General features: G+C 52.9%; 1 protein-coding gene across 3 annotated transcripts; it reads right to left on the bottom strand.

Moving 5' to 3' along the window:
* Positions 1 to 1,846: 1,846 nt before the first annotated feature.
* On the bottom strand, positions 1,847 to 26,394 carry TRMT44 (tRNA methyltransferase 44 homolog). 3 transcript variants are annotated; one of them, XM_077875523.1, is made up of 11 exons: positions 25,717 to 26,394; positions 24,028 to 24,142; positions 21,263 to 21,482; positions 19,475 to 19,543; positions 18,607 to 18,714; positions 17,264 to 17,335; positions 14,482 to 14,588; positions 13,428 to 13,611; positions 10,894 to 11,305; positions 8,319 to 8,435; positions 1,847 to 2,821 (listed from the first exon to the last, which is right to left on the bottom strand). In XM_077875523.1, the coding sequence occupies exons 1-11, from the start codon at positions 26,369 to 26,371 to the stop codon at positions 2,589 to 2,591; spliced, it is 2,292 nt and encodes a 763-aa protein (XP_077731649.1). In that variant the 5' UTR covers positions 26,372 to 26,394; the 3' UTR covers positions 1,847 to 2,588. The 3 variants fall into 3 exon arrangements, with proteins under 3 accessions (XP_077731649.1, XP_077731660.1, XP_077731668.1); XM_077875534.1 differs by having other exon boundaries at positions 8,319 to 8,417; XM_077875542.1 differs by having other exon boundaries at positions 25,774 to 26,394.
* Positions 26,395 to 27,036: the final 642 nt, after the last annotated feature.

Below are 27,036 nucleotides of genomic sequence, written 5' to 3'. Positions count from 1 at the left end.
CTTCTTGAGTTAGAGCCCCACCGACAAGAAGTCAGCCAGGAGCTAGGTCAGCCCACCATTCACACGGTTCTAATGTGCTTCCCTATGAGCTGCCTCTTCCTGACAACAGCACCTACTGGAAATTCTCCCCAGGGAGGTGCCGGCCAGACCTGAGCTGGAGGCAAGACACGCTCTCAGCCTCCCCATGCTGGGCTGGCCCCCCAACATAGGGTTCTCCTGCAGGGGCCCTGGGTTTGCTGTGGCAGCTGTGCCCCTGTGAGGCGACTCTCAGTGGGCAGTCACCCAGGAGCAGAGCTGAGAGGGAAGGGACAGGAGTGTCACCTTCTAATCCCCTGGGGGGGGGGGGTGACAGCTCTTTATGAGGAGAAGTGGATGGGGGTCACCTCAGAGGTAGGAGTGGACCCCTGCTGGCCAGGGACACAGAGCAGGTGGAGGAAGAGAGGCTGGAGGGCTCGTGGAAGATGTGCCACCTGAGTGGCCACTCCCCTGCCCAACCTCCAAGCCCCCTACTCTAGGAGTCTTACCCCCCCAGCCCCACATACTCTGGCCTCAGCCAGGCTGCCACGGTTAGCAGTCCTCTGGCCACACCCTCCCGTGGACACATGCACACTGTGATGCCGCAGCAAGGGTAAGGCTGCACGTGACCGTGGACTCTACGCAGTGGTACTGGTGGCCGTTAAGAAGTACTGGAAGAAAAAAAAAGTACCACCTGGAAGCAAGAGGTTGGATCCGGGTGACATGGCCCACTCAGGCCATTTCTGCTATCTTGAGTGGTGTGTGGGGAGTCAACAGTGTGTCAAGTCTCCTCTCAGTATAGCGCCCAGCCTGGTAGGACCCACATTCACTCACCTGAGGAAAGGTGGCACCAAGGCACCCGAGGAGAGCCGATGTCACCCAACACCCCTCCTGACCCCAAACAAGACCCGTGACTGAGGATGGGTCCTTGGGGCTTTTCAGGGCAAACCGTCAGTCTCAAGACTTAGCAGCACAGCTCATTTCCCTGAGGGCCAGTCCACCAGAGCCCAGGACAGGGTCCAGGTGCACAGACAGCAGATCCAGGCTAACACGGCTGCCACAGTCTCTCTCTCTCTCTCTCGCTCTCTCTTTGAAAGCTAAAGCAGATGCTAGGCTGTCCACCTGGAGCTGCGTGCCCTGGAAGGGCAGTCCCGGGGCTCACACCTCACCCCTTAGGAGGAACTTCTCCTTCAAGACAAGGGGAAGGGAGTCTGATCCCAAGGCAGAGAGGCCAGGGGGCTTGTCTTGATGGGTATCATCCCAGCCATGCCACGGAAACCTCAGCTCACTGGTGTCGTACTGATGAAGACACCTGATCTCTGTAGCTGAGGTCAGAGGCGAGGAGACTACAGGCCCAGCACGGGCTAACCCAGCTCAGGGCCACCACCGGACCCAGGCCTCTCTCTTTCTGCTCGGCCAGCCACAGATTCCTACACCAGGCATCCCCCGCAAAAGTGGCAGCAGGGGCTCCGCAGCAGGCCCCTCACACCTTGCTGGCCAGAGCTACTCCATGTGTACAGGCCAATCGTGGCCCAAGTGACACACTGCAGCCACTTGCCCCAGCTGGGACTTCATTCCCAGAGCCTCCTGTGAGGGAGAGGTTCGAGGGTGGGAAAAACCATGTCCAGCACATGGGGCTAGGCAGGCAGGCACACTCCCCAGACCCCACTTCACCAGCTCAGCCGGCCCTGGAGGATGTGCAGAAACCAGGTGCTATGCCAAGCTGCAATGCCTCTCAGGGAAAGGAATGAGTTCATTCTTGGTGCCCCAAGAGAAGACTGCACCACAGAAAGGTCACCAGGGTATGCGGCAAATGAAGGGCATGACAAAGTACATTGACGGGACCTTTTAGTAAAACTGTAAAAATAATTTTAAACAGAAACACATAGGATATTTTTTCCAGAATCAAAAGAACTGCTAACAGTACTTCTGGGGAGATGATCTAGTAGGGAGGGGCGGGGGGCGGGGAGTGCTTTCTGTATCATTTAGATTTTCTGGCTTTGTTGTGTATCACTTGGGATTCTTTTCCACGTCACCTAAAGTGACCTAGGTAAAGAGATTATGGGTGTTTTGTTCTCTGAACTAAAAATAACCTGCACACATAAGTGTGACAGCTTTTACAAAATACCAGTCTAGTGATTAGCACCCAAAGCAGCTGGGTTTCCAGTACAGCCAGGATTTGGCAGCACCAGCTGCGCTCCTGCAGGCAGGGTAAGTCAGCTATCACACACTGAGGCAAGCAGGACAGAGGCAGGCCCCCTACAGGGGCCAGGTGGTCCAGGCACTTTTGCCACCTTCATCACAATGAGATGCTACCAAGAACTCCTGTGCTCTTTCTGGAATAAAGATCCCAAACGCAAGTGTGACTTCATTTACAACACAGACCCTACACCCTGACGGGGCTGGGGGTGGGAGGAATTTCAGCTTCTGTCCCATCTGGTGTTCATATAATGAACGAGTCACATCATGGGGGCAATCTGGAGGAAGTTACCCCAACCAGCGGAGTCTGCAGTTGTCAGAGGAGCTGAGCGCTGGGCCCCCACACCAGGCTCTGCTTACAGGGTGGGAGCAGCTCACAGAATCTGCTTCTTCTTCTTGGGGGTCCGGGGAGGCCGAAGCTCCGCAGGCCCATGGGCAAACGGGCAGCTGTCTGAAGGCAGAACACAACCGTCAGGGTGGTGACTGAAAAACCAGCAGATGCGGGTTTTGAAAGCTTCTGAGAACAGTCTCCGCTTTGCTTCCGGGTGCTGCTGCCTCTGTAGCTGCTCTTCTCTCCAGTCACGAATGTGAACTCGCCCATTCAGAACTGTGGTTCGGAACAAAGAGAAGACATGGCTCAGGCGTTATTCTCCAAGTCCACCCACTCATAGAGCTGGGGACGCCCCGACTCTGGGGCAGCAGCACCCAGCAGGACGGAGACAAGGGCAGAGACCTCAATCATGGCTGCACTGCTCTGACAACCCCTGACACCTCAGTCCCTTCATGCCAGAAGGGTGGGCTCTGGGGGAGGCAGAGTCGGAGCCTCAGCCTGGTGGGAGGGAGGCCGGCAGGGCAGGCAGGGAGCAGGGTGGAGGTGTGCCAGGGCCAGGAGCCCTGAAGGGCCAGCGTCAGGGGCCGTAAGGAGGCACACGTTGGACCCCAGGACGGAGGTGAAGAACCAAAGGTCTTGCTGACAAGACCGTGGACAAGTGGCTGCAGCCGCACCATGATGGGCCTGTGGGAAACAACGCTGAAAGCCTGGGAAACCCCGGCATAAGACCTGCATGGACTTGGGTACAGCTGTAGAAGCTGCAGCGGCGCCTGTCCTGGGGAACCTCACCTTTGCATCGAAGAGAAACAAGCACAGGTCCTTTCTGGGCAGGCCAAGAGGAGGGTTTACTGTCCCTCGACCCCCAGCCAGAGCCCCCAAACACAAGCAGTGGGCAGGGAGTACAGCAGCCCCGTCAGCCCTGGGGATGCTGCAGGACATGGGGACTAGGGAGTAGGGCCCCAGCAGCAGACTGGGCCCTCCACCAAGCTGCCTCCTGAGACGGTAGCCCCCACGGGGGCTGAGACGCCTCCCAGGCTTTCACCCGGCCATTTGATCCCCAGAAGCCAGCAACTCCTCGGATATGTGGCCAAAGCAGCCAAATCCATCCTGGTTTTCCCTGGAAGCTGTAAAACCACCCGGAGACAGACCGGCTCGGGGAGAAATAAAGGAAGCTTATTGAAGAAATCTGGCTCTCTAACTTCTGACGAGAACTTGAAAGCAATGAATTAAAGCTTGGATTTGCTTTCAAATGGCCTCGTGTCATGGCAATAACGAGATTGTTTGTCTCTGGAGACTGCCGCCTAGTCAACATTTCCCTTTCAATCAGAGGAGCTGCAGAGAGGCGCCTGATGCACGGAGGGCCACAATGGAGGGATTCATCATCACGGGAGGTCAGGAGGCACCTACTAACGGCCTGGCACAACTGTCACCCTCCTCGGAGCCGGCCTCCTGCACTGCTCCCCACAAGGCTGACGCCAAGCTTCCTCAGTCTGATAGCTCAGGTCAGGGAAATGTCACTGGGCTCCACTGGACGTTCCTGTGGCAGGATGACACGGCCTTGAAGTGTGTCTCGGAAGAGTCCCGAGGAGAGACTCCCATCAGGTGACCAGAGTGTGCTCTCCAAAAAGGCAGGGAACCCTTGCCCCTGCCCCGCCCAAAGGCCTGGACACGTTCAAGAGAAACCCAGGGGAGAGGGAGCCTCCCACAAAAGCCTCCAAGGAGGGCCCCCTCCTAGAGGACAGGCTGGCTGGCAGCAGGCCCTCCACAGTGGTCTCAAGAGTTAAGAGGGCACCTCACCACATGTCTGGAGCGGTTAACTACAGGGTCAAGGGAAAGGGGGCCTGGGCACCAATGACACAGGATTGGCTGTGGCAGGGGGCGGTGACATGCTCCCACACACCTCCAGGTTCCAGGGCAGCTCCCATCCTGGGTAGGCCCGTGCTGGGACCTGAGGGCACAACACTCCAGCTCTACACACTCCAGCCCGAGTGGGTCAGGCCACCCAGTGGACTCTCCCCAGTGGGAATATGCTCCTGATTCTAAAATGGAATCACAGGAACCAAATATATTCTACCAAAGTTCACTTATCTGGTGGTATTTCTGCTTCCTCCCAAAGTATGCACTCCCGCAGACTTGCTCAACATAGCACACAAAACCTGCTGGTCCGTTCCCCTCCCAATTCTGACAGCATATGAAACCTTGACCAAAGCACTCTGAGGAACAGCCTGTAAACTGTTCCAGGAAATCATGAGGGATAATTCACCAGAACAGTGCCCCGTGCTCAAGTTCTGGTCAGATGTGACCTGGGCTGCCAGTCCAGCCTCTCTATCTAGAGACTCCGGGCAAGTCCCCATCCCTCAGCTGTGGCCACATGTTCCCCATGGCTGGCACAGGCGATGAAGGCACTGCGGGTACAGACCCTGGGCCAGGCACCCCCACCGGAACCTCCCAGCCCCTGACCACAGCTTGCACAGGACCTTGCACTGGCCCGGGGAAGGGACTCAGTGCTGGCGGAACTGAGGGTATCCAAAATCGATTTTCCCTCCTCCACCCTATAAACATGAGCAGAGACTAGCTGCTCTAGTGTAAAACACACTCAGAGGTAGGAGCAGCCTCAGAGCATAGTTTTTGCATGACTACAGCAGAATGTTTACTCAGAGCTCAGGCCCCAAGCCGCCTACTCAGAAGTTTCCAAAAATAAATGTGCCCCCCCCCCCCATGTGAACTGCACAGAAAAGCAATCACATACATGCATATTTATAATGGAAAAAAAAAAAAGATACAATTTTGTGAAGTCAACCAAAAAAACATGCTGGGGGAAAAAAGAGCAGCCCTTCTGGACTGCAATGAGTATTTGAACTGACCGAGGCCTTGTGAACCGGAAAGCAGATCCCAGGCAGCCCTGCTGGAGCTCAAGGGGAGCAGGAACTGCCAATTCAGGAAGGCTGCCCACCTCCCAGCTTCTCCACACCCCAGTGGAGGGCCTGCCTGCCTAGGCCCCAGCTCCTGCAACCGCCCCAAACCTGGAGATGCCAGTTCTGGTCACAGGGCTCAGGGCCATTCCAGGCACTTACCCAGCAAAACCGGGTTTAAATGAAAACAAAGTCTAACTCCACAAGGGCCACTGGGCCGCCCAAAGGCACTGCCAGGGTGCATATTCAAGCTCTCCCATGTACATGCAGGGCTGTGCACACCCAAGCTCTCCTGTCTCACATGCACACAGGGTCAGGGAAGAAGTGACAGCACCCAACTCTCTTTGCTTTATAGGCTGGGAGTGGACAGATACACTTCCAGCCACTGTGGCCACCTGCCCTGAGGCACTGTCCAACCACTCTCCTCAGGAACTGCACAACGGTAGGGGTGGGGGGATGGGCCCAAGTCCTGGGGCTCAGATAACTGCCAGCATCCCTAGACAAGGCCTGTGGGCTCCCCGTCCTCCTGTGTTGGGTTTTGCTCACAGGTGGCATCTCAGGGGTTGGGGACTCTGGGATGCAATGGTCTCCCTGTGAGGAGGGGTCTGGGAAGTGCGCCCTCCTCACTGGGCTGCTCCTCTGTCTTATCCTGTGACACAGGCTAAGCGACAAAGCAGTGGGCTCTGGGCTGCCAAACAAAGCCTGGCCCCACCCGCAGGGAGCTCAGGGTCTCGTGGAGGCAGCGATGTGACCAAATGCAGGCGGCCGAGAGACAGCAGCACATGCAGACCCTGGGGACCCAGAGAGGCAGATGGAATGCTGTTTATGAAAGGTGTGCAGGCTGTGGTCTAGCACTATGGCTACACTACCAGCAGGGCTGGGGCACTGGGATGGGGGCAGGAGCCAGCAGGTAGCCTTGCAGGACAGGAAAGAGCATCAGGAGTGGAACATAAGCCAAAGGGCCATGTGGGGGAGCTGGGGGGCTGGGCGGGGGGTGCAAGGCAGACAGACAGCAGGCAATGGGCTCCAAGTGTGGCTCCTGAGGCAAGCCAGCGAGCAGCACGACCTCACAGGAGCCCGACTCAGCAGGTGAAGGGTGGGTCCAGGGGCAGGTCCGCAGCCCCTGCCAGCCTGGTCTCCTCTAGACCCCACATTCTTAGCACATCTTTACGCACCACCAGCCAGAACCACCATGGTGCACACTGAAATACCATCTGCACCCTTACACTTGCCCTGCCCCTACCTCCCAGAAAGAAGAGGTGCTCGGCACTGGTCCACAGCTGGCCTTCATCGGACACCTCCCAGTGGAAATAGAATAAAATGTGTTCCCACATATTAAGTCCTAAGGAGTCAGATGCTGCGCTGTGGGGGGATTTGACAGGGCCCTGCACTTGACCCTGGAGGCCCCGATACAGCAGAGAACAGGCATACAGTGACCCTGCAGCTGGACTGGAAGTCAGTCACATGGGTGCCACCACTCCCCTGCCATCACACAGACCCAAACCTCCTCACAGCCACAGGGGGACTGCAAGCCAGCCGCCTGCCTCCCCCTCCCCTCACTCCTCATGCCCTAATCCCACTCCTCCCCAACTCAGACCCATCACAAATGCTGTTCCTCTTCCTCTTTACCAAGTCCCAGCTCAGATGTCATTTCCCAAGTCTGGCCGTCCCAACCCCTTCCTGGGATGAGGGCAGATCTCCCTGCACATCATGACTTGGGTGGGAACATGCCTATGGCACTACGGTGATGCCAGATGCCACCATCTTTAAAGCCATTTGCTGAAGTCTTAGGGGTGAAAAAGCTGGTGGGCTGGGATGTGCTCTAAAACACTTCCACAAAGAAAAGGAGGAAAAAGCTTCATCTTGAAGCAAATATGACAAATTACCAACCATCTGGACGACAGGTGTGTGCTTAAAAACTCTAAATAAAGGAACTTCTTTTAACTCCAGGTACCCCTGTAAACACTGGTTCTGTGTCTCCCTCCCCATAAGCCCCAGGAGGGCAGGGACAGACGAAGGGAATGAGCACAGGTTCCTGGGCCGCTCTACCTCCTGGCAGTCCTGGAAGCCCGAGCGTCAGTGCAGGAAGGGCATGAGAGCTGCGTTCCCAAGGGCCCAGTGCACGCATGCAGGGGAGGGGAGTGGACAGGCATCGGGGCTCCCTCCTCTAACTGCCCAGGGCCCAGATGTGAGCTCACGATGCTTCCAGTCTGCAGACAGCCAAGAGCCCAAGCAAATAACAAACCCCCACCGAGAAAGTCCTCCAGCAACACCCAGCAAGCAGGCTTTCAGACTTGCTCTTCCTTCCACGTGAGGCATAAGCATATCCAGGACAGGGGTAAGGCCAGGCCCAGGGGTACCAGGCCTGATGGGGCTAGAAAGGACCGGAGAAGAGGTGTGGGCAATGTTCCCTCCTGGCAGAAGATGCTCACAAGGCTGAAGCGGGATCGGGGGCACTCTATCCTCTCCCCCCCCACTTTTTTAAAAGTGTAAATCTCCTTGAAAGCAAACTTCAGTTAGGGACACCTGGGTGGTCAGTTGGTTAAGTGACTTGTGGTTTCAGCTCAGGTTAGGATCTCAGGATCCTGGGATCGAGCCCAGAGTCAGGCTCTGTGCTCGGCAGGAAGCCTGCTGGAGAGTCTCCCTCTTCCCTCTGCCCTCACCCCTGCTCTCTTGCTCATGTTCTCGCTCTAAAATAAATAAATTTTAAACAAATTTAAAAATAAAGCAAACTTCACTTGACAGAAAAAGCAGGGAGCAGTGATTCCAGAATCTGTGGGGAAGAACATTCTGACATGAGAAGGTGGAACGTGTCACCCAGCTCTGAAAGAGGAGCACATTTCAAGGCCCGATCCCCTTACCTTCAAACACCTGATGGTTGTTTCTGAGCAGTGTCTGTAGGCCTCCACACTCCCGCTTCAACCTCTGCAGTGTCTCTGGGTCCAGCTCACTGGCCACTTCTGTCAAGGAGAGGCTTCCTGAAACCCGGGTTTCCCCAACAACAACAATGTAAAGGCTGTTAGAGACTGTCCAACAAGCCCGCCCACTGCTTGGCCCAGGGACCAGTTCTCGTCCAGCCAACCCCAGTCTCTCACGCACGTCAGCAGGGCAGGCCGTGAGATTTACCTGCACTCTGAGCGAGCCCATACCACATAGCACCTAGCTGGAACTGCAGGGGCCAAGCCAGCACCATCTGAGATGCCAGGGACTTTGCATCTGCCAGGCCCCATGCCTGGGGGCTCACCTATGCCCACCCAGCGACTCTGTAGGCCAGCTGAGACGCCCCTGCCTCCCAGACACAGACTCTAGAGGCCCAGCCCCAGACTCCCAGGGAGCAGCCACCCTGTGGCTGGGATTCCATCTACCAAGCCTAGCTGACCTTCAGGATGCACCTCTCAGCTGCCTCCACCACGTTCCAAGAGCAAGCAGCACATCTAAGGAAAAGGCTAAAACCGGCCCAGACAGCCGTCCTTGCCCCTCCTAGTCTGGCCCCACACAAGTCCCTGGACGCTGGTGCTCACACACACAGCTCTGCACTGCGACCTCTCAGGTGCTCATCCTCTGTCGTGTGTGTGTTGACTCAGTCATGAGGGCAGGGACCACCTCCTCCTGCCCTGTGCTCCCTCACCCATGCCTTGCAGAGGGAAGACCCCTGGACTGAGATCACTGAGGTCCTGGGGACAGACCCACCCATACATTATATAAGGGCAGGTTTCAGACGGGTCACTAAATTCCAGCAACCAAAAGGTGGGAAGACCACCTGAGGGCAGGAGCCTGTGGGCACATGTCCACAGCACGAGAGCACCTCCGGCCAGCTCCGGGGCAACAAGACCCATGTGGGGAGGATGGCACCCCCCGCTCTGCAGATGTTTCTCATGGGTGAGCAGGCCTGACACCTGAGACCTAATGATCAGAGCCACTCACATCTACGTCTGAGCCTAGAAGACCTGGTCTACCCCACTGAAAGAAAGTTCTGTCCCAGGCACAGGCAAGCCCCTCCTGAGCTCAGTCACTCCTGTGGTCTGAAGGTCAAACTCCACATTCTCAGATGCCTTCAAACGACTCTGAGGCGCCTGCTCACCTGCTGCGGGCTCCTTGGCACTCGAGGCCCCATTGGAAATCCCCCTCAGCTTGCCTTCCTCTCCACTTGGGCCCCACCTCAGCAGGAAGTGGGGTGCCAACCCATAGGGCAGCCCATGGTGCCTCAGGGTTGGTGCCCAATTACACGGATGGTCAGGCACCTGGAGTTGGGGGCTCTGGCCAGGGTTGCCCCTATATCCCTGGAGAGCCCCCACCTCCATCAGACACCACCAGCATCGGGTAATTCGCAGAGAAGGGGAGATGCTCCACAGCACTCCCGCGTGGCAAGTGCATGAGGGCTATGGAGGCTCAGGGCAGGACAGTATCATGGGTGGGGGAGGGCAGGCTTGCCGCCTCCTCCTTGGCCCCCCACTCACAGGGCCAGCCAGGCAGCAGCCTTTGACAGGCTGAGAGAGGGCTCCCCTAGACCCCCCAATGACCCCAAAACCTCAGGGGAGTCTCTGACACTGCCCAGCACAGCCAGCTCCACAGCGCCCTCTGGTGTCGCCAGTCAACACCTCAGCCGGGAGTGGAGGCGGGGAAGAAACCAGCTGGGGCCCAGCAAGCCGCCTGAGACTGGACACTTTACCGAAGCAGGAACAGTCTACACTTTGGCCCCCATCTCTCTTGAACACCACTGATTTGAACACCGATTTCAGCACATTACTCATTCTATGAGAACAATCAGATATAATGTTCTTCTGTTTATCATGGCTGAGTTTTGCGCTTTGGTGATTCCACAGGATCAGACCACATCTCTTACATTCAAGGGGACAGAGCACCTTTCTGACTTTCAGGACCCTGTTTCCAGTTTGAATAATTCAATCCTACTATGAATTGAAAACAAGTGTCGGGGATCCCTGGGTGGCACAGTGGTTTAACACCTGCCTTTGGCCCAGGGCGCGATCCTGGAGACCCGGGATCGAATCCCACGTCGGGCTCCCGGTGCATGGAGCCTGCTTCTCCCTCTGCCTGTGTCTCTGCCTCTCTCTCTCTCTCTCTCTCTATGTGACTATCATAAATAAATTTTAAAAATTTCAAAAAAAAAAAAAGAAAAGAAGTGTCTCCACACCCTGCAGCCTGAACGTTTCTGTAAAGGCTAATTAAATGTGTGAACACTACCCCTCTGCCCTCAGTGCCTTCCTCTAAGAGAAATGGAGTCCTGCATACTAATGGGAACCACAAGGAAAATTTTAAACAATTAGCATATAAGTGGCTTATTCATCACTGACGTCGCTTTAAAATATACATAATTAGAACCACCACACAATTTTAAGTCAGTCCTAAGGGAGCACCGAGCCACTGCCTGAAAGCCAGCAGGCATGCAGGCGGCCGCAGCTGGGGTCGGGGGCCTACCTCCTCGGTTCCAGGCCTTCGAGCTGCTGCTGGAAGCATCTCCTATGCTTATCTGCTCCTCTCTGTCCAACAGCAAATGTGCCACTTGCAAGACCACTTGGTCAATAAAATCTCGAGGGAGGGTGGCACAGTTCCTCAGGCGCTCAACTTTTTCTCTAGGTTGAAATCCAGACAGCCAGAGTTCATCAGCCGGGGCCTCTGCCCCTCCCTCGGCAGCCCCAACGTCCAGGGCCTGGTGCCCGTTGGGGTGACCCTCATGTCCCACAGCAGCCCGGGGTGGAAGAGAGGCAGGCGTCTCGCCGGGTGGGCTGGCAAGGTGGCCCCGCCTGCTGTTAATATACCGGGTTCTCTGCTTATCCATGGAAACTTCTCTAGCAGGTGAGTATGTTCTGGATTTCCCAATGAGACAAACCTGCTTGTGAAAAAAAAGCAGAGTATTTTACCAGGTTCCTATAGCATTTCAATATTTGCCATTTAATTATCTTCTTCTGCAGCACACATTAAAGTTTTAGGCATTTATGGGACGCCTGGGTGGCTCAGTGGTTGTGCATCTGCCTCCGGCCCAGGGTGTGATCCTGGAGACCCGGGATCGAGTCCCGTTGGGCTCCCTGCATGGAGCCTGCTTCTCCCTCTGCCTGTGTCTCTGCCTCTCTCTCTCTCTCTCTCTCTCTCTCTCATGAATAAATAAAATCTTTTAAAATAAATAAATAAATAAAGTTTTAGGCATTTATCACAAAAGAAAAGCCTATTTTAAAAACCAATAAAAACATCCAAAATAAACCAAGAGCAAAAGCCCACAAAGAAACTCCTGGCTCAGACTTTCAGAGCCCTAACACACATGTACAAATCACAAGTCCATAGTTACTGAGCTTATGGCCATGCCTGTTCTGAACGTTCTACATGTGAGAGCCTCCATTTGGCCCTCACGTGCAGAAACGGACAGTAACACTGTCAGCTCTCAAAATGAGATGTCCTCCTATCAACCTTGCCAGAGCGAGGGAGGGAGGAGTATCTAGCAAAGCACTCAGTACAGCATGGATGCTCATTCCATGCTCTTTTCTTCTTTGTACATCCAGCTGAAGGCTGCCGCACAGGAGTCCCCAGGGCAAGTGAGGCCAGTCCAGCAACACTGCCCTAGGCACAGCATCTCTGGACTTCCTACAAGAGGAGGAGCTACAAAGCCAGGTTAGAGACAAGGAAAGAAAGCAACTCCAATTATATCAGAGCCACTCTTACTAGTCTCCAGCCCTGCCACCTGATGCATGCATGATCCTGGGCAGGTAACTCAACCTCTCTGTGTGCGAACAAGCATGCCAGGTGTCATCACCCTCACTGGATAGCTGCTATATGTGCACATCTGCTCTTACATTTGTACTCCAAACCACCGAGTTACAAGAAAGCTGAGGCTCAGAGTGATTAAGGACTGATACATGCTCTCTAACAAGACAACAGAAAGACAAGTGCAAAAAACCCAAACTGCGAGATCCTTGAACCTACTGACATGACCCAAAGCCTAGCAGTTCCCAGATTCAATTCCAACTTTAGTAGAGTGACTTGCCAACGTGAGCGCACTTAGGAGAATGACATCATGGCTCTGAAGCAGAGTCCTAAAGGAAGCTTTCAAAGTGACTTGAGCAGTGACCACACGGGCAGCAATGACATACTGGAGGCCACGTGGACCCCACTCACCACCACTAAGCACCTACAATGAAGGTGCCATTTTTTTTAATCTTTTCCTCGCTGGACAGACAAGGACACAGGTATGGCTCACAATGTGCCCAAGAATTCACTGCCAGCAGGTGGCAGAGCCGAGAGTTCACCTCACACCTTAGACCCTTTTTGCCTGTCAAGCAATGAAGTTAATAATTTGGATACGATGGTTTTTTTTTGTTTTGCTGTTCAGAGCAGTGGCTCACTGACAGCCACTGAGTCTGAGAAGAGGAAGCTATCAGAAACTATCATAAATCGATGGCAGTACTTCTCATGGCTCAGAGGGTGAGTGGGAATGCCACCGAGCCTGCCCTGACCAGCTGGCAGGGTCACACAAGGTACTCCTGCTGTTTTCACAGACTGTGTAAGGGCCAAAATCTGCCTGGGCCAGGTACATTTTAGGTCAATCTGAATTAATGAAGCATGTGACGAGAAAACAGGAATCATTCTAAACCAAACTTCAATTCCAGCCAATCACTGAGGAACCCAAGAAGTCAGAACTGAGGGCAGGCAGAGCCACAGACAACCCTCAGGCCACCGCTACACAAGTTAGGCTGACACCTGCTTTGGGCAGGTCCTCGAGGGCCATGTGTATTTTCTGGGAAGGAAATGAAGACTCCCTGAGGGTCCTGCAAAGTTGCTATGGGTGTGGAGAAGGCAGTGCCAGGGGCTGTGGAGGCTGAACGAGCCCTCTGCACCCCACCAGGGGCCGGAATGCCGAGATCCACACAGGCTCCTTCTGGATCCCACACACTTTCCAACAGCACAGCATCACCTGTGGTTCTGAGACACTGGCCCTGAGCCAGCAACTCATGAGGACGCACCCTTTTGGTGGAGGGAATGCGAAGGCAGTCCTCCTCAACGTGAAACCCGCAGGCCAGCCCCACTTCTGTGATGAAATCAAGGTACTCCCGGTACTGAGTCTTCCTGCTCTGCCTCCGGGAGTATTTTCCAATGAAGTCAAAGAAGCAGCAGGGGAGGACAAAGAAGCGGCAGCCGTAGGAAGACCTTCAAAAGCAATCCACAAAAACCAAAAGGAAATTTAGCAGAAAGCTGTACGGCTAACATGTATCTGGGTAAAATACATGTGTGTTGCTGGCTGACAATGTCTTCTAGGTGACAAAATAGTCAGAGCTCTCCCTAATTCAATTTCTAGAAACAGTGCAGCATGGCATACCTTCCCCATGAAATACGAAGTGAATTACTTCTATAAAACACTCGGTCCACTGCAGTTGCTCTTGTCAACTGAAACCCACACTTCCTGAAATGCCTGAGATTTCGGCTGTGAGTGAGGCACCTGGGAGGCGGGCCCAGCCAGGATGAACACCTGCTCCCTGACCCACATCATTCTCCAAGAGCTAAGACAGCTCAAAAGACCATGGATGAAGAGCCATAGCCACGAAATATTTGGGGCAGCAACGTAACCTGCATCTCTGTGACATCTCCTCCTGACCTAGAAGCGCTGCCACATGTCTAGCCCCTGGGATGAGAAATAAATACTGCTGCAAGTATCTCCATGTTGAGAGATTTTTCCTTTGAAGACCAACCCTCCTGTTGCCAGAAAAAAGCTTTCAAAATATGACAGGTCTCTCAATACTGGATATAAATATATTGCAGAAGTGATCAGTTTTCATCAGCACATTCAATAGAAGAAAAACGTGAATCACATTTGTGATTTTTTCAGCCACGTTTTATATAAAACAGGCAGAATTTAACCCTGACCCAATATACTCTGCAGATTATCATTTCAGCAATCTGAACTAGCTATGTCTCCAGTGTTCAACAGCCACAGCGGCTAGTTTTGGACAGTGAGATTTAGGCACCAAAACATTCTGCTCCCCCCTACCAGCCGCCCTGCCGGCTGGGCTATCTGCTCACCTGGCTGCAATGACAGGTATCCATGGTGTCAATTCATCGGAATGGTTACCAATTAACCAATCAACGTCAGGGAACAAGGTCTTATCATTTGGTGTGATTGCATCTTCCTAAAAGAAAAGCACACAACGAGACCACATGTTGGTGCGGTAAAGCAGCACACAGCTATGAGGCTAGGCCCTGCAGAATCCCGGCTTGCTGGGGTGGTCGTCTCAGCCCCTCGGGTCGTCGTGGGTTCTGGGCAGGCCCCTGAATGTATGGCCTGCGTCTGCCCCAGAGGGTGTGAAATACAGCAGCTTTTAGTGTCATCACTAAAGACACTAACAATGCTCTGAGTGCTAATCTCTTGTTGATCCTTACAAACATGCTTCTCTACACAAACACACAAAGAAGCTACAGGAGAAGGACAGAGCAACAGTTTCCACACTGGCAGGACATCGGAGCCAGACAGGGCCTCAGGAGCAAGTGAGTGGAACACAAGTGGGTCTGAGGTTAAGTGTGTCATGTAATGCATCACATAACCTCACGTCTGTCAACCTATGTGATGAAGCACACCTGTGAAGGGATGAGGTAGGCTGAGGCAGGAGCAGTTTACATATAGAAGAAATCTTTGCTATTGCACAATCTTTTGTAAACAGACACCAAGTAAAAACCCACTCCACAGGCAGGTTAGCCATTCTGATAATTTCTGTAATTAAGCCGCAGATAACTGGTAATTTAGAACTTACAAAAATTTGGTAATTTAGAACTTTACATCGACCCTACTCCTACATGACACCCTACTCTTCCTGCTAAGCAGCAGACCATCACACGATTGCAGTCGGACCCCAACACTGTCAGTGAGAACTGGGAAGACAGAGAAAAGATACTATACAGCCGCTCAAGACCCTCCAAACTTTAAAGCTGAAGAGCCAACACCCAAGGGAAGCGAGCACAGCTGCTTTCCTAGCTCAAAACACACCAGGAAGACAGTCTGACAACACTCACTTTCAAGGCCCTTCCTTAGAACAAAACTGAGTCTTTCACAGGCATGATATATACAAAGTGGAATTTGAACTCTACCATCTTTCCGTTTTTTTTTTTTTTTTTTTTAATCTTTCCGGTTCTTAAATAAGCATCTGGGCTTCTACTTATGCACATTAAAACAGTGAAAACAGTACTGTTCAACTGGTATGGATAGAATTTAACAGCAGGAAAAAACAGACCTTATTGTTCTCTATCTCCACCCAGTCTAGATTTAAAGTTGCCTATTTTCCTTTACATGGCCTGCATGAATAGAAATGTAATTTACAGCTGCTGTGATTTAGCAGTCTTATAATCAAATGACGATTTGAAAGAAGCTGTAAACTTGTCCTCGGCTTTTGACCGTGTGGATAAAGAAAACGAGCCCAAAGAGTTTGCCACTCCCTTCCACTAATCTTTTTTATTTTTTACAATGTCATTCTCTACCTTCAAAAAAAATGAGGCAGAAAATATGCAAATGGTCTCAAAGTTCTATTTAAAGATGAAATGGCACAGCTGAGCATTATTTCACAGGAGCGGCAGGCCAAGCGCGGGGCAAAAGAGCAAGTGTGGACAGCTGCAAGCTTCTGGGCACATCACGCTCTTCTGATTTCTGTGCACCCTCCACAGTGACGAGTGAATGCGTGAGAAGTCTCATCAGCTCTCTGGCCACTGGGGATGAGAATCTGTGTCCCAGTCACATCCTGCATTTAACTCCAGGACCAAGGTCTTGAGGTAACCAGGGCGGTGGAGCACAGCTGGGCAGTGGGAGGGACCTAGTGTGGAGACCCTCCTATGGAGCCCTCTGCTGGCCAGCTCAGAGGCCCCGACCAGACACCGACACAGCAACAATGGACACCAGACCTGATGGGGAATGCTGCTCAGGTGGCCGGTCACCTTCTCCCTTAGGGAGACACTCCTCTCTGACTGGGACCAGGACAAGTGAGCTCCTTCTGAGCAAGACTGTAGGGACCTGGGTTCACTGTGGCTCCACAGTCATAGGCTCCAGAGACAAATGTGCAGTCTAGCTCCACAGGGCATCGGCACACCTGAGACCCAGCCCCAGCCCAGGTGCATTTTACCTTCCTTCCCTGGACTCTGTAGCACCTGCCTTCTTGCTAGGAGGCCCTCCTGGCTACTCAACATACATAGCAAGACCTGGTGCCCCAGCAGCCCCCTCACCCTCCCCTGCCCTGCTCAGGTGTTCATCCCTCTCAGCAAGTACCACACCTGACACCCCGCATCCACTCTTTCTGGGGGTGTCCCCCACCCCCATGAAGGCAGGAGCCTTTCATTACTGTTGAACTGCCAGCACCTGAAAACACCTGGCAAGTTGAAGGCACTCAAAAATTTGGTAAATATGTAAATCTCTACTTTTTCTCCTGTATTTTGGATGCATCTCTTAAAGCATTCAAAACTCTTCCTGAAAGTGTATTTGAAGTAAAACCTTTCTGAAAACCATTATGACAATATCATCAAAAACTTCTAAAGTTTGGCCTATGACAGATTTTTTTTAAGTGGACTAAGACTGACACACAAAGATTTATGTAATGAACTTGTCATCTGAACACAGTCAGGAACATGAGGCGAGCCAAGAGGATAACCTCACTGTCATCGTGTGCTGTATGTGTGTGCCCTGCCCTCTTAGGGGCCATGGGCGTGACAGGATACCAACCTGGCACTGTGTCAGGACCAGTGAATACACGAGGCACCTGGCACACTCGTTAGAACTGCCACTATGAGACAACCATGCTGAGATCAAACAAAAAAACAAGGCCAGTACCTCTAAGCAAGTCTGTGGTCCATACATGTCCCAGATTTTTCTTCTTCGTACATCAATCCCTCTGCCTGGATGCTAAAATAATTTCAGAAACTGAAGGTTAACGCTGGTACAGTATAATAAATTAGCAAGAACAAATTAAACTCTGCAGAGATTGCCACCAGTGTGAAGTGCAAGAGACCTTTTACACTCACGGATGGCACTCATGGTATCTCAGGGCTGGAAACAGACATTCATGCCCCTGCAAGGCATGGGTAAGAACCTGCAGTCCGCAAAGGTCACCCACCAGGAGCCTTCACGATGGGAAAATGGAGTCAAGGTATGAGAACATGTCCGAGGACAGTGGCCCAGGAGATGCACATGGAAACAGAGCCTGTCTCACGGCCCGGAGTCCAGTCCAGACCCCAGCACATCTGCCCCTCCAACTTGAAACAGACAAGGCCCATCCGCTGTGGCTGCGTCTCAGCCAGTACGCTGTGCCCGTATCCGTGGGCTCTCACAGGGCAGCCAGGCTCATTTCCAAGTTGGGAGGAGAGGAGGGGTGGACAAGGTACCCGGTCCTCCTTACCTACCAGCCTACAGGCCACCACCTGATGTGCTGATGCCCCAGAGACAACTTATTTACAGGTATTACTGTCATAAACTCATTTTTTAATAAAGCAATTAAAAAGTACATTCTGATGATCCCATTTCAAGTTCCTATAGCTGTGGACGGGACATCTCTCCCACAGGGCAGAATGCTACAGGAAGAAATCAGCCGGGGTCACCATGATGGAGCACGAAGCTACTAAGCTCCAGCTAGCTCAGCCAGGTGACAATGATGGCATCCTCCGCAGGAAGGCTGGACACGGGCCCAAAGCATCGGCCCAGGGAGCTCGGAGCTCCTGCTTACACTAAACTGCCCTGAGCAGCAGTGGCTATTTTCAGCACATCCTGCCTTGACTTCACGGATCTGAAAATGGTGCACAAACCAGTGTCATAAGCTTATATCATAGTGTAAGTATCCTCTGAGCTGGGCATCCAGCTTCTGGAGGGCAGAACCTACTGCCTCTTATTCCCCTTCCCGTGCCCTGACATGCCGCATTCCCCAGAGAAGCACCTTACAGCAACCACGGCTGTACTGGGTAAAGTCTGTCATCCACAGGCGCAGCCCCTGCAAGCCCAAGAGCCCTGTTCTATCTCCTCTCTCCCAGCCACATGGGCTGCCTGTGCTCCTTGGTCACCAGTCCAACACCCAGGCAGACTCTGGATCCAGCTCATATCAGAAAACCACCTCAAGGGCCCTTGTGCTGGACTGGAAGACACTCTGGAAAAGGAATTAGAAATGGCCACAGATGTACATTTACCCCCTCAGTGCTCAGGATGTGGACCAGGAGACCGTTACCACATCCTAAGTCAACAAAGGACTGCTTGGCTGTCAAGCCCCGCTCCTCTCGCTCCTCTTCCCACAAAACCTAGGTTAAAAAAAAATAAAATAAAATAAAATAAAATCAGTCCTGATTCACTCCTTCCAAGAATAATTCAGATACAAATTCTACACGGGTTACAAATAACATTTCCAGAAAAGGTAGGACAGGCTTCATCTGTGGCCCTGGGTCTGCAGAGCCGACCTATAGGTGAGCAGAGGGAGCTGCCCTTGCCTGCTGCTGCAGGGGCATCGAAGCTTCCTCCTCCCATTGACAGTCTACATGAAAGTGATCCTCTCTGGGCAAGAGCTCTACAGATGACTGCTGGTTTCCTCATGGCTTCTCTCTGTTCTTCAAGGACATATACTTTAATAACCAAAGCAAAGTATGCTATTTCTAAAAAGGCTATGAGAATCACAGATGAAAAGAAATTAGAAATTATCTGGTCTAAACATTTTTTTAGATAAGAAAGTCAAGACTATTAAGTCAAGGCACACCCAAATTTCGAGGCTGGCAAACTAGCTAAGGAAGGAACCAGGACTGGAGGGGTCCCGTCAGCAGCGTGAGCCACCCAGCGCCTCCGTGGTTATGATGAGGCAGGGAAGCCCCAGCTAAGCTGGAGCTTCATGACACAGGTTTATTCCTCACTCACACCAAGCCCAACTACTATACGTGTTACCAAACTAGCAACAGAACCAGAAACATGCTAAGTGATGGATTTGATAAATGTTGTTCCCCACTGGTAGCAGCTGAGGGTAGCAACCTTCCCCCACTGCAGAGGAGCTTAGATGACCGGACATACTCTTACCAGCAGGTAGGCAGCAAGAGCCACATCTTCGTACACAAACTTTTCCGGATCAGTTACTTCAGGCCATACCTAGAAAGTGTTCCAGAGTGCATGTAATTATAACTCCATCACTCTGCCTAATGTCACTACACTTAGAGTATCCCCAGTAGCCATACAGCACATGAGACTTCTCAGGCGGGAAAATTTTAAAAATAAGCTCATTCCAAAGGCAGACATTTATGATCACTTTCATACAATAGATAAGTGGCATAAAGACACACAAAACTTTTACCATCTATGCCTATAGATGGCATAGGACACATCAAAAACAATGCTGTCCAAAGCAAGATTTTGCAACAAAAATGACATGTAAGATATTTAGATGAAACAACTGTACCATCATAGGAAAATGCTCAGCTCTCCTGTCCCCATCACTTATCCAGATGAGGGAAATGAACAAGAAAACCTGGACGAGGAGACCAAAAGGGTCACAAGGCCAGTGCACCAGCCCTCTGGTCTGTTGGTGCCTGGCTGTCACCTGTCAGGAGCAGCACTCAGCAGGTGGTCCCCATCTCCCTATGTGTAAAGGGAGAAAGCCTTAGCTGCCACACAGGACAACAGCAGGTACCCTGAAAGCTGCACAACATGGGCTGCCAAGTGTGACAGCTCACTATCTACATCACTGACATGCACGACGGAATCTGGCAACAGAGGACAAATCCATGACAAGGTGACACGTTCAGATTCCCATTTCTAGTCACAAGGGATTAGACAGGTCAGATGGTCTCACTAGGCCAATTTCAAAGGCTGAAATAATAGATGAAGTCCCTTCCTGAAGGAACTGAATAGTTAATAAGATAATGAAGGCCTCTCAGGCCAGGATCTGGAAGGGAAGGGGCCCCCAGCTTAGGTCAGCCAGGGCTAGGAGCCACACACTTCAGCAAGAGTGAAAGGCCACTGTCTCCAGACTATGAACTTTGAGGTGCTCTGTTACAGAATGATAGGTAAGTGACTTAAAAAACAAACAAACAAAAAAACACATATGGGTACCTTGGGATCTCAGTCAATTGAGCATCTGACTCTTGATTTCAGCTCGGGTCATGATCTCAGGATCCTAGGATCAAGCCCTGCATTGGGCTCCATGCGGAGCACAGAGCCTGCTTAAGATTCTCTCCCTCCCTCCAAAAACAAACAAACACACACACACACACACACACACACACACACACACACACACATACACGAAGAAATGACAAATCATAGTTCCCTCTAGAAAGAGGGCTATACACTTGGAAGAGTACAAATGAAGTTCAGTCACATTAGGAAAGCTTTATTTCTTACTCTGGTTGTGAGCATAGAGGTTTGCTGTTACTGTCTCTACATCCTAAACATAGTTAAGGACATATGAAATTTATCTTCTTTCTGGAAGTACACGCTTTTGTATTTAATTTTTCATATATTTTCTTTAAGCGTCCTTAAGTTTATATAAGGAAATGTGACAATTTTGTAACTAATATCCAACTACTTTCAATTAAATATTTCCCTTTATTTGCTTGGAAAAAAATTAGCAATGTGCAAAAAAAAAAAAAAAATTCCTTTTCTGTAACACATCTGTTGACATTTTTGCTGTCTGTATCCCTATGTTGAAATACAACCTACAACACAGGCCCTCAGTAGCTATACGTCAACTTGGTGTCTGCGTCTGCAGAAACCAGGATGTTTACTGGAAAAATGACTTCACCTGGTATAGTTTGGCCAATGTCACCTCATCTAAATGAGGGGAATTACAAATGTCTTCCCCAGGGTTACCTTGACCATGTCTTTATACTTCTCCTTGAGCATCTGGTAAGTCTTGCTGTATTTGATGATGGAAATGAGGGACAGGGTGCTTTTAAATTCGCTCTTCTTGCTGTCCACAGACCACCTGGCCAGCCTGGCCAGCAGCTCTTCTCCCAGCCAGCTGGGTCTGGGATAAACAATGCCATCTGAATGCCATCTTTCTGGACAGAAAATTAAAATAGATATAAACCTTTAAAAATAAGAGAAATATGAATAAGCAGAGCTAGTTTCAATTCTTATTTTAACATTTACCAAGAGAAGAGAGCACGTGTTAAGACAGCTATAATTACAAAATATTTGACCTGAAGCCCAACAACTAGCTTTAGAACTTTCATCAAATAAAGAAAAACACATTTTTTAAAAGCAGAAAGAATTCTCTTACAAACACTGTTAAAAACACACTTACCCATCCTATGAAGCCCATTAGGAGGATGGACAAATAACAAAGCTGCTCTTACTGTCTGCTTCACGCACTGACTAGCCAGCTTCTGAACATCTAAGGATTTCTCTAAATTCTGTTTTCATATATTTTCACACGTGCAACTCAAATGTGACTATACCGGCTCACCAAATACTCCCCAGGCAGAAAGTGGAGCACTTGGCCTCAAAGCTAAGGACACACAAAATCCCTGTGCAGCTCACAGGTTCAGTTCTGTGTGTATCTCCTGCCCCCACAGCTCCTGTCCGCTGTCACCTGCTCAGCACCAGATGCACAGCAGGCCCTCACAGTCTGTGTGATGAACACGCAAATAAAAGCTCACCCCACAGGCCCAGATCACAACACACTATCTGAGGACACAATTCAGGTGGCCCAATAAGCGGAGAGGATCCAGACTGTCAGGTGGAGAAAAGAGGCTACAAAAAGGTGGCATTCATCATCGGCCCTAAGAGCAAGTGGAAGCACAGCAGCTGGGTGAGGGGGCAGGGTAAGGGGTCATGCACTCTGGCAAGAGCTAGGACAGTCAGGCTTTTTGTTGCCCTGTACATCAGAGGCACATAGCTCCCCCTGAGTAACAGGCACTGACTCTCCACTGAGAGGCGCACCCAGGCGGGTCATGATGTGGGAAGAGTCCAGGAAGGACTCGGACTGCTCCCCTTCCCAGTCCCTTCACCTGGGAAGCTCTCCAGCCAGGGCTGGCACCCCTGTCAGGCCCTTCCTGTGCTCTCCCCGGGCCTTGTGCCCTTCTCCCAGGTGTTCCCAGAGTCCCCACAGCCTCCTTCCTCATCCACTCTGGGCTCATCCAGGATGCCCCCTCCTCAGAGGCATTTCCCAGCACTCTGCATGTACCTGACACAACACTGCCTTAGCTAACAAGGAGACGTGGGAACAGAGACACGTCTTACCTGTTGTACTTTGTACCACCTGGTGGTAGAGTGTATACTTATGTATCACGCCACTCTGCCCAGTGCCAAGAACATGGTAGGGTGGGCGCACACCACCACTGCCGCGGACGACAGGAGCCGACCAGGAGCACTATGCGCTACAGCAGTGGCCTGGCCAACCCCATTAAACTTGTGCTTAGCATCTGGCCCGAGTGCCCAAAGGGACGACTGCCTGGTAGGCAAAGACAGGAAACACCAACCTGGAAAGATGAGGAGCAGGCACCGGAGTTCAAGCCCTCAGGAAATCAGCAAAGAATGTGACCACCACGCGTGGAATGTACTGCACACTGCTACGGCCGTGCCACACTGGGAGCTCTCACAGCGAACCCAACAGATGCCTTCAGTGCCCACTTACCAGTTCTATGATCAGCGCCCCCAGGTGACCACCACAGGAGACACACTTTCCCCAAGGTGCCTGCTCCCAGTCCCCAGTTTCCAACAACACACCAAGGAAAGAGCCTTGGGCCGGATCTCTTGGGCAGTCTCTTGACAATTCTAAGAGGATTCACCCAGGCCCTAAGTATTCCCATCAAGCTTCTATGCCTGCAACAGGTCCCTACAAAGCCTAGGCTCCTCCTCAGAGGTTCAAGAATTATTAAACCCATTGCAGGGATGGGGAGACTGAGGGTCACAAAGATGACATACCCAAGGTCACAGTGTTAGTGGGCAAATCAGGCTCTTTCCACTGTACTCCTCTGCTTTATACAAACCCATGTGCCAACAAGCCCAGCCTGCTTACACAGACACAATCCCCAAGCCTGTTCTGGAAAGTACAGACCAGATATGGCTCTCAGAAAAACATCAGCAGCAAAGTGATAAGTGATTTTACCCTTCCTCTGACTTTTCCATTTAAAAAATACCAAATGGAAGTAAACCAAATTTCACACTTGCTGTACAGGCCCAAAAGCCACATGAACTAAGGGGCCTACTGATCTGCCACTTTCATGATAAGCACCACTGAATACCCACAATATCCGAAACCACATGAGCCTCAACAGGAAATAAAAAAGGAAGCTATTCCTGCTCCCCATTCCCAAGCTGTAAGAAAGAATATAATAAAAAGATTTGCAATTACTTAAATTCAGCTACATCTAGGTGCTATTCATCATAGCTGCGTGGAATGTAAAGAATACAGACTCCGGCCAGCCTGGGATCACCCACACACAGGCCGGGTGCCCACAGGAACAAAGACACGTCATGGAGACATCAACTAGAAACAGGAAACACATTCTCACACACCTCAGCTGCCGAAGGGCGCCTTTGTTCTTCAACGACCCTGATTCTTGCAGCTACCTAGATGAGCGACTGATACCACACAGCACTGGAGGAGGAGTCCAGTCTTTAGCTCTTACCATTCTTCTCTGCTCTGACTGAGCCGGATTTGATACACGTTGCTTGTCTCAACCTTTAAATTCCCTCTGTCGTCTTCTTCCAAAGGTAAAAATGTTACTGTTCCATTGAGGACATCTGGGGAACAAAGACAGGGATAATCAATGAAAACTGCTTACTTAGTTCAGCATTTTATCAGACCCAATGTTAAAGATAGTAAAGACTCAGCCTGACTTTGCTCTCCCAAGGCTTTCCCCGTTCTCTTTACCACGGCATCCAGGAAGATAGATATGCTTTTACATCCTATCCACTGCTGCGAACCGAGCTCACGGGGTGCCAGGCACGCGGCAGACACGTTCAGCAGGAGCCAGCAGGAGCCGAGGGGAGAAAGCAGTCCTAAAACCAGCACTCCTTATAGAGGGAGGAGCACTGTCTCTCCTCGCCAGAGAAGCCAATCTGGGAATGCAGATGTCTACATCTGAAGGCCTCGGGGAACCTGACTCACCAACCTCTGTCTGGCAGAGGGGAGATGTAAAAGGTGACCAAACCCAGACAAAAGCTGGAGGAGCTCCTAAAGTAGTCTGGACGACGACGGGATCAGGGAGGGCCTCCCGGCAGAGGGGACACCTGGGAAGAGTCTTGCAGGGGACACAGAGGCAGACAGTACTGGGAAGTGGGGATGGGAGGGAACACACCTACCAGTGACTTGACATTGCCTCATGTGCTGCAGCAGCCTCCCCAAGGTGTTCATGCCCTAATACCCACAACCCAAGAGTATGCTGTGTGACAAGGCAAAAATGGACTTTGCAGATGTGAGGGGGCCACAGGCCTCAGGAAAGGGGGTGCTCTGGATTAGGCAGGTGGGCTCAGGCCAGGCACAGGGGCCCTGAACAGCTGACAACTTGCTCCAGCTGGAGGCAGCAGAGGAAGCTGTAGGTGTGAGAAGGACTGGACATCACAGCTGGCTCTGGGACTCAAGAGCCCGAGGGAGCCTTCCACCAGGTCCTCCAGGAGCGGGCCTTCCACTAGTCTCTTCACCTGCTAAACTCTTATCCATCATTCGACATCTGGTGCTTCTTCACCTCCTCCCTCAGGCATTCCAGACACTCCCCCCCAACGATGACCCCATTCTCTGTACTAGAAATGCACATTTCTACATGGCCCCTCAAAAACCAGCAAAAAAAAACAACTAAAAAACAACTAAACCTCCCTAGGACTTTACAAAGGTATTGACATAGTGAGTATGGTTAGTGCCTTTTCACTGCTCTGAGGTTCAAAGGACAGTTTTTAATCAAACTGCATCTTGTGCACAAGATTCTCTCCCTAACCAAACTCCGGCCAGGCTCTCTGGGCCCTGTCGCAAACTTGGCTGGTGTTTGAGCAAAGACTCAAACACTGACAGTCTCTAAGAGCTCAGGCTGCATCCCTAGAATGACCGGGCCCCTCAAGGCTGCGGGGGCAGTCCCAGCCCTGCCCTAACCCTAGGGTGGGCCCCTGTGGGGGGTGGGGGGCAGCCCGACTTCCAGGAGCGCGAGCAGGAAGCCGCAGGGGGTCACCAGGGCCGCACACCCCCGTTTGGTTGATTCTGGCCTCCCCCGCTCTACCGAGCCCGCCCCACTTCTCTCCCCCTCCCTCTGCCTTTCGGCCGCGCCGTCTCCTCTGCACAAATCCAAGCGGAGACTCTTCTCCCTATCGCAATAACGTATTCGTACTTAAAACTCTGTCCTCGCGGCCGTCCCCGACGCCCGGGGCCGTGAGATCGCTCCTACCTCGCACGACCATTTCCCTCCTCGGAACGGCAAGCGGGCAGCGCGGGCCCGTCTTCGGGATGACGGTTCTGAGAACGAGGTCCAGCTGGCGGGGCGCCCCTGGCTGCGGTCCCACCGGGGGCCCGGCGAGGAAGGCCAGCACCTCCGGGCCGCCGCCGGCTTGGCTTCGAGAGCAAGCGTCCCAGGCGGACTCCAGATCCGAGGCCGGGAAACCGGCGTCCCCGACCCCCGGCTCGCGGGGCTGCCCGGGGCCCCCGTCCCCGCGCTCCTCCCCTCGCCGGCGCCGGGCCCCCTCGGGGCCGCGCCCCGCCGTGCCCAGGTCGGGGCCCGAGCTCGGCCGGGGACCCAGGGCCCCATCCGGGGGGCGCAGACCCGGGGCGGCCGCGGCCCGCTCCTCCTGCTCCCGGCCGGCGTTGGGCCGCTGGCCGCAGTCCTCCGCCCGGGGCTCAGCAACACTCCGCCGGGCCTCCAGGCGGACGCCACACAGCCGCTTGTTGGCCACCTGCGGCCTCTCCAGCCACACGGCCACCGCCGCCCAGAAGCCCCCGGGGAGCAGCGCACCCGGGTCCCGCACGGCCGCGCGGCCCACCTCCGCCATGGCCGGCCGGCTCCCGGCGCTCCGCGGCTACGCGCGCTGTGATGACGCACGGGGCGGCGCGGCTCGTGACGTAAGGGGGCGGGGCGAAGGGGCGGGGCGAAGGGGCGGGGGCGGGGCAGACGGGGAGCTCGCTTGCTCTCCGGGGCGTCCCGCGGCGGTGCTGCCCGCCGGGGCGAGTTCCCGCTGCGCTCGGAGGACAGCGCTGGCGGTGGCCTGTGCACGCTGCGTTGGGCTCCCCCGGCCCCGGGGTCCTGTGGCGGGCGCGGGTGCGGGTGGCCGGCGGAGGTCTGGCTCCTCCCCGCTGCCCGTGCGCCTGCCGTCTGAGCCCTCCGGGCCGCCTGCGCGTCCCCTCCAGGTGGGGGCCCCGCCTCCAGCACAGTCCGCAGAGTCTGTGCTAGGCCCAAAACCCCGGGGACTCCTCCTCTAGGTGCCCGGGTCGCTCCGTGGGGGGCTTTAATCGCTCGCCGGAGGGTCTCTGCGGAGTCCGGAGGAGGCAAGCCCTAGCGCGAAGCGAGCGATCTGCTGGAGAGAAGGGCACGCGCCGGTCTCCGGGGAGACCCCACCGAGTGATGTTCACGCCCTCCCTCGGCCTTGGACCTCGTGGGTTTATGGGTCTGCGCTGTCAAACACAAACAGTAAATAGCCAGTGATTTTACTAGCAAATT

The sequence above is a fragment of the Canis aureus genome, chromosome 2, assembly GCF_053574225.1.
Source record: "Canis aureus isolate CA01 chromosome 2, VMU_Caureus_v.1.0, whole genome shotgun sequence".
In the NCBI taxonomy this organism is placed as follows: Eukaryota; Metazoa; Chordata; class Mammalia; order Carnivora; family Canidae; genus Canis; species Canis aureus.
The sequence above is the reverse complement of the archived record's forward strand: the minus strand, read 5'-3'. Positions and strand labels throughout refer to the sequence as shown.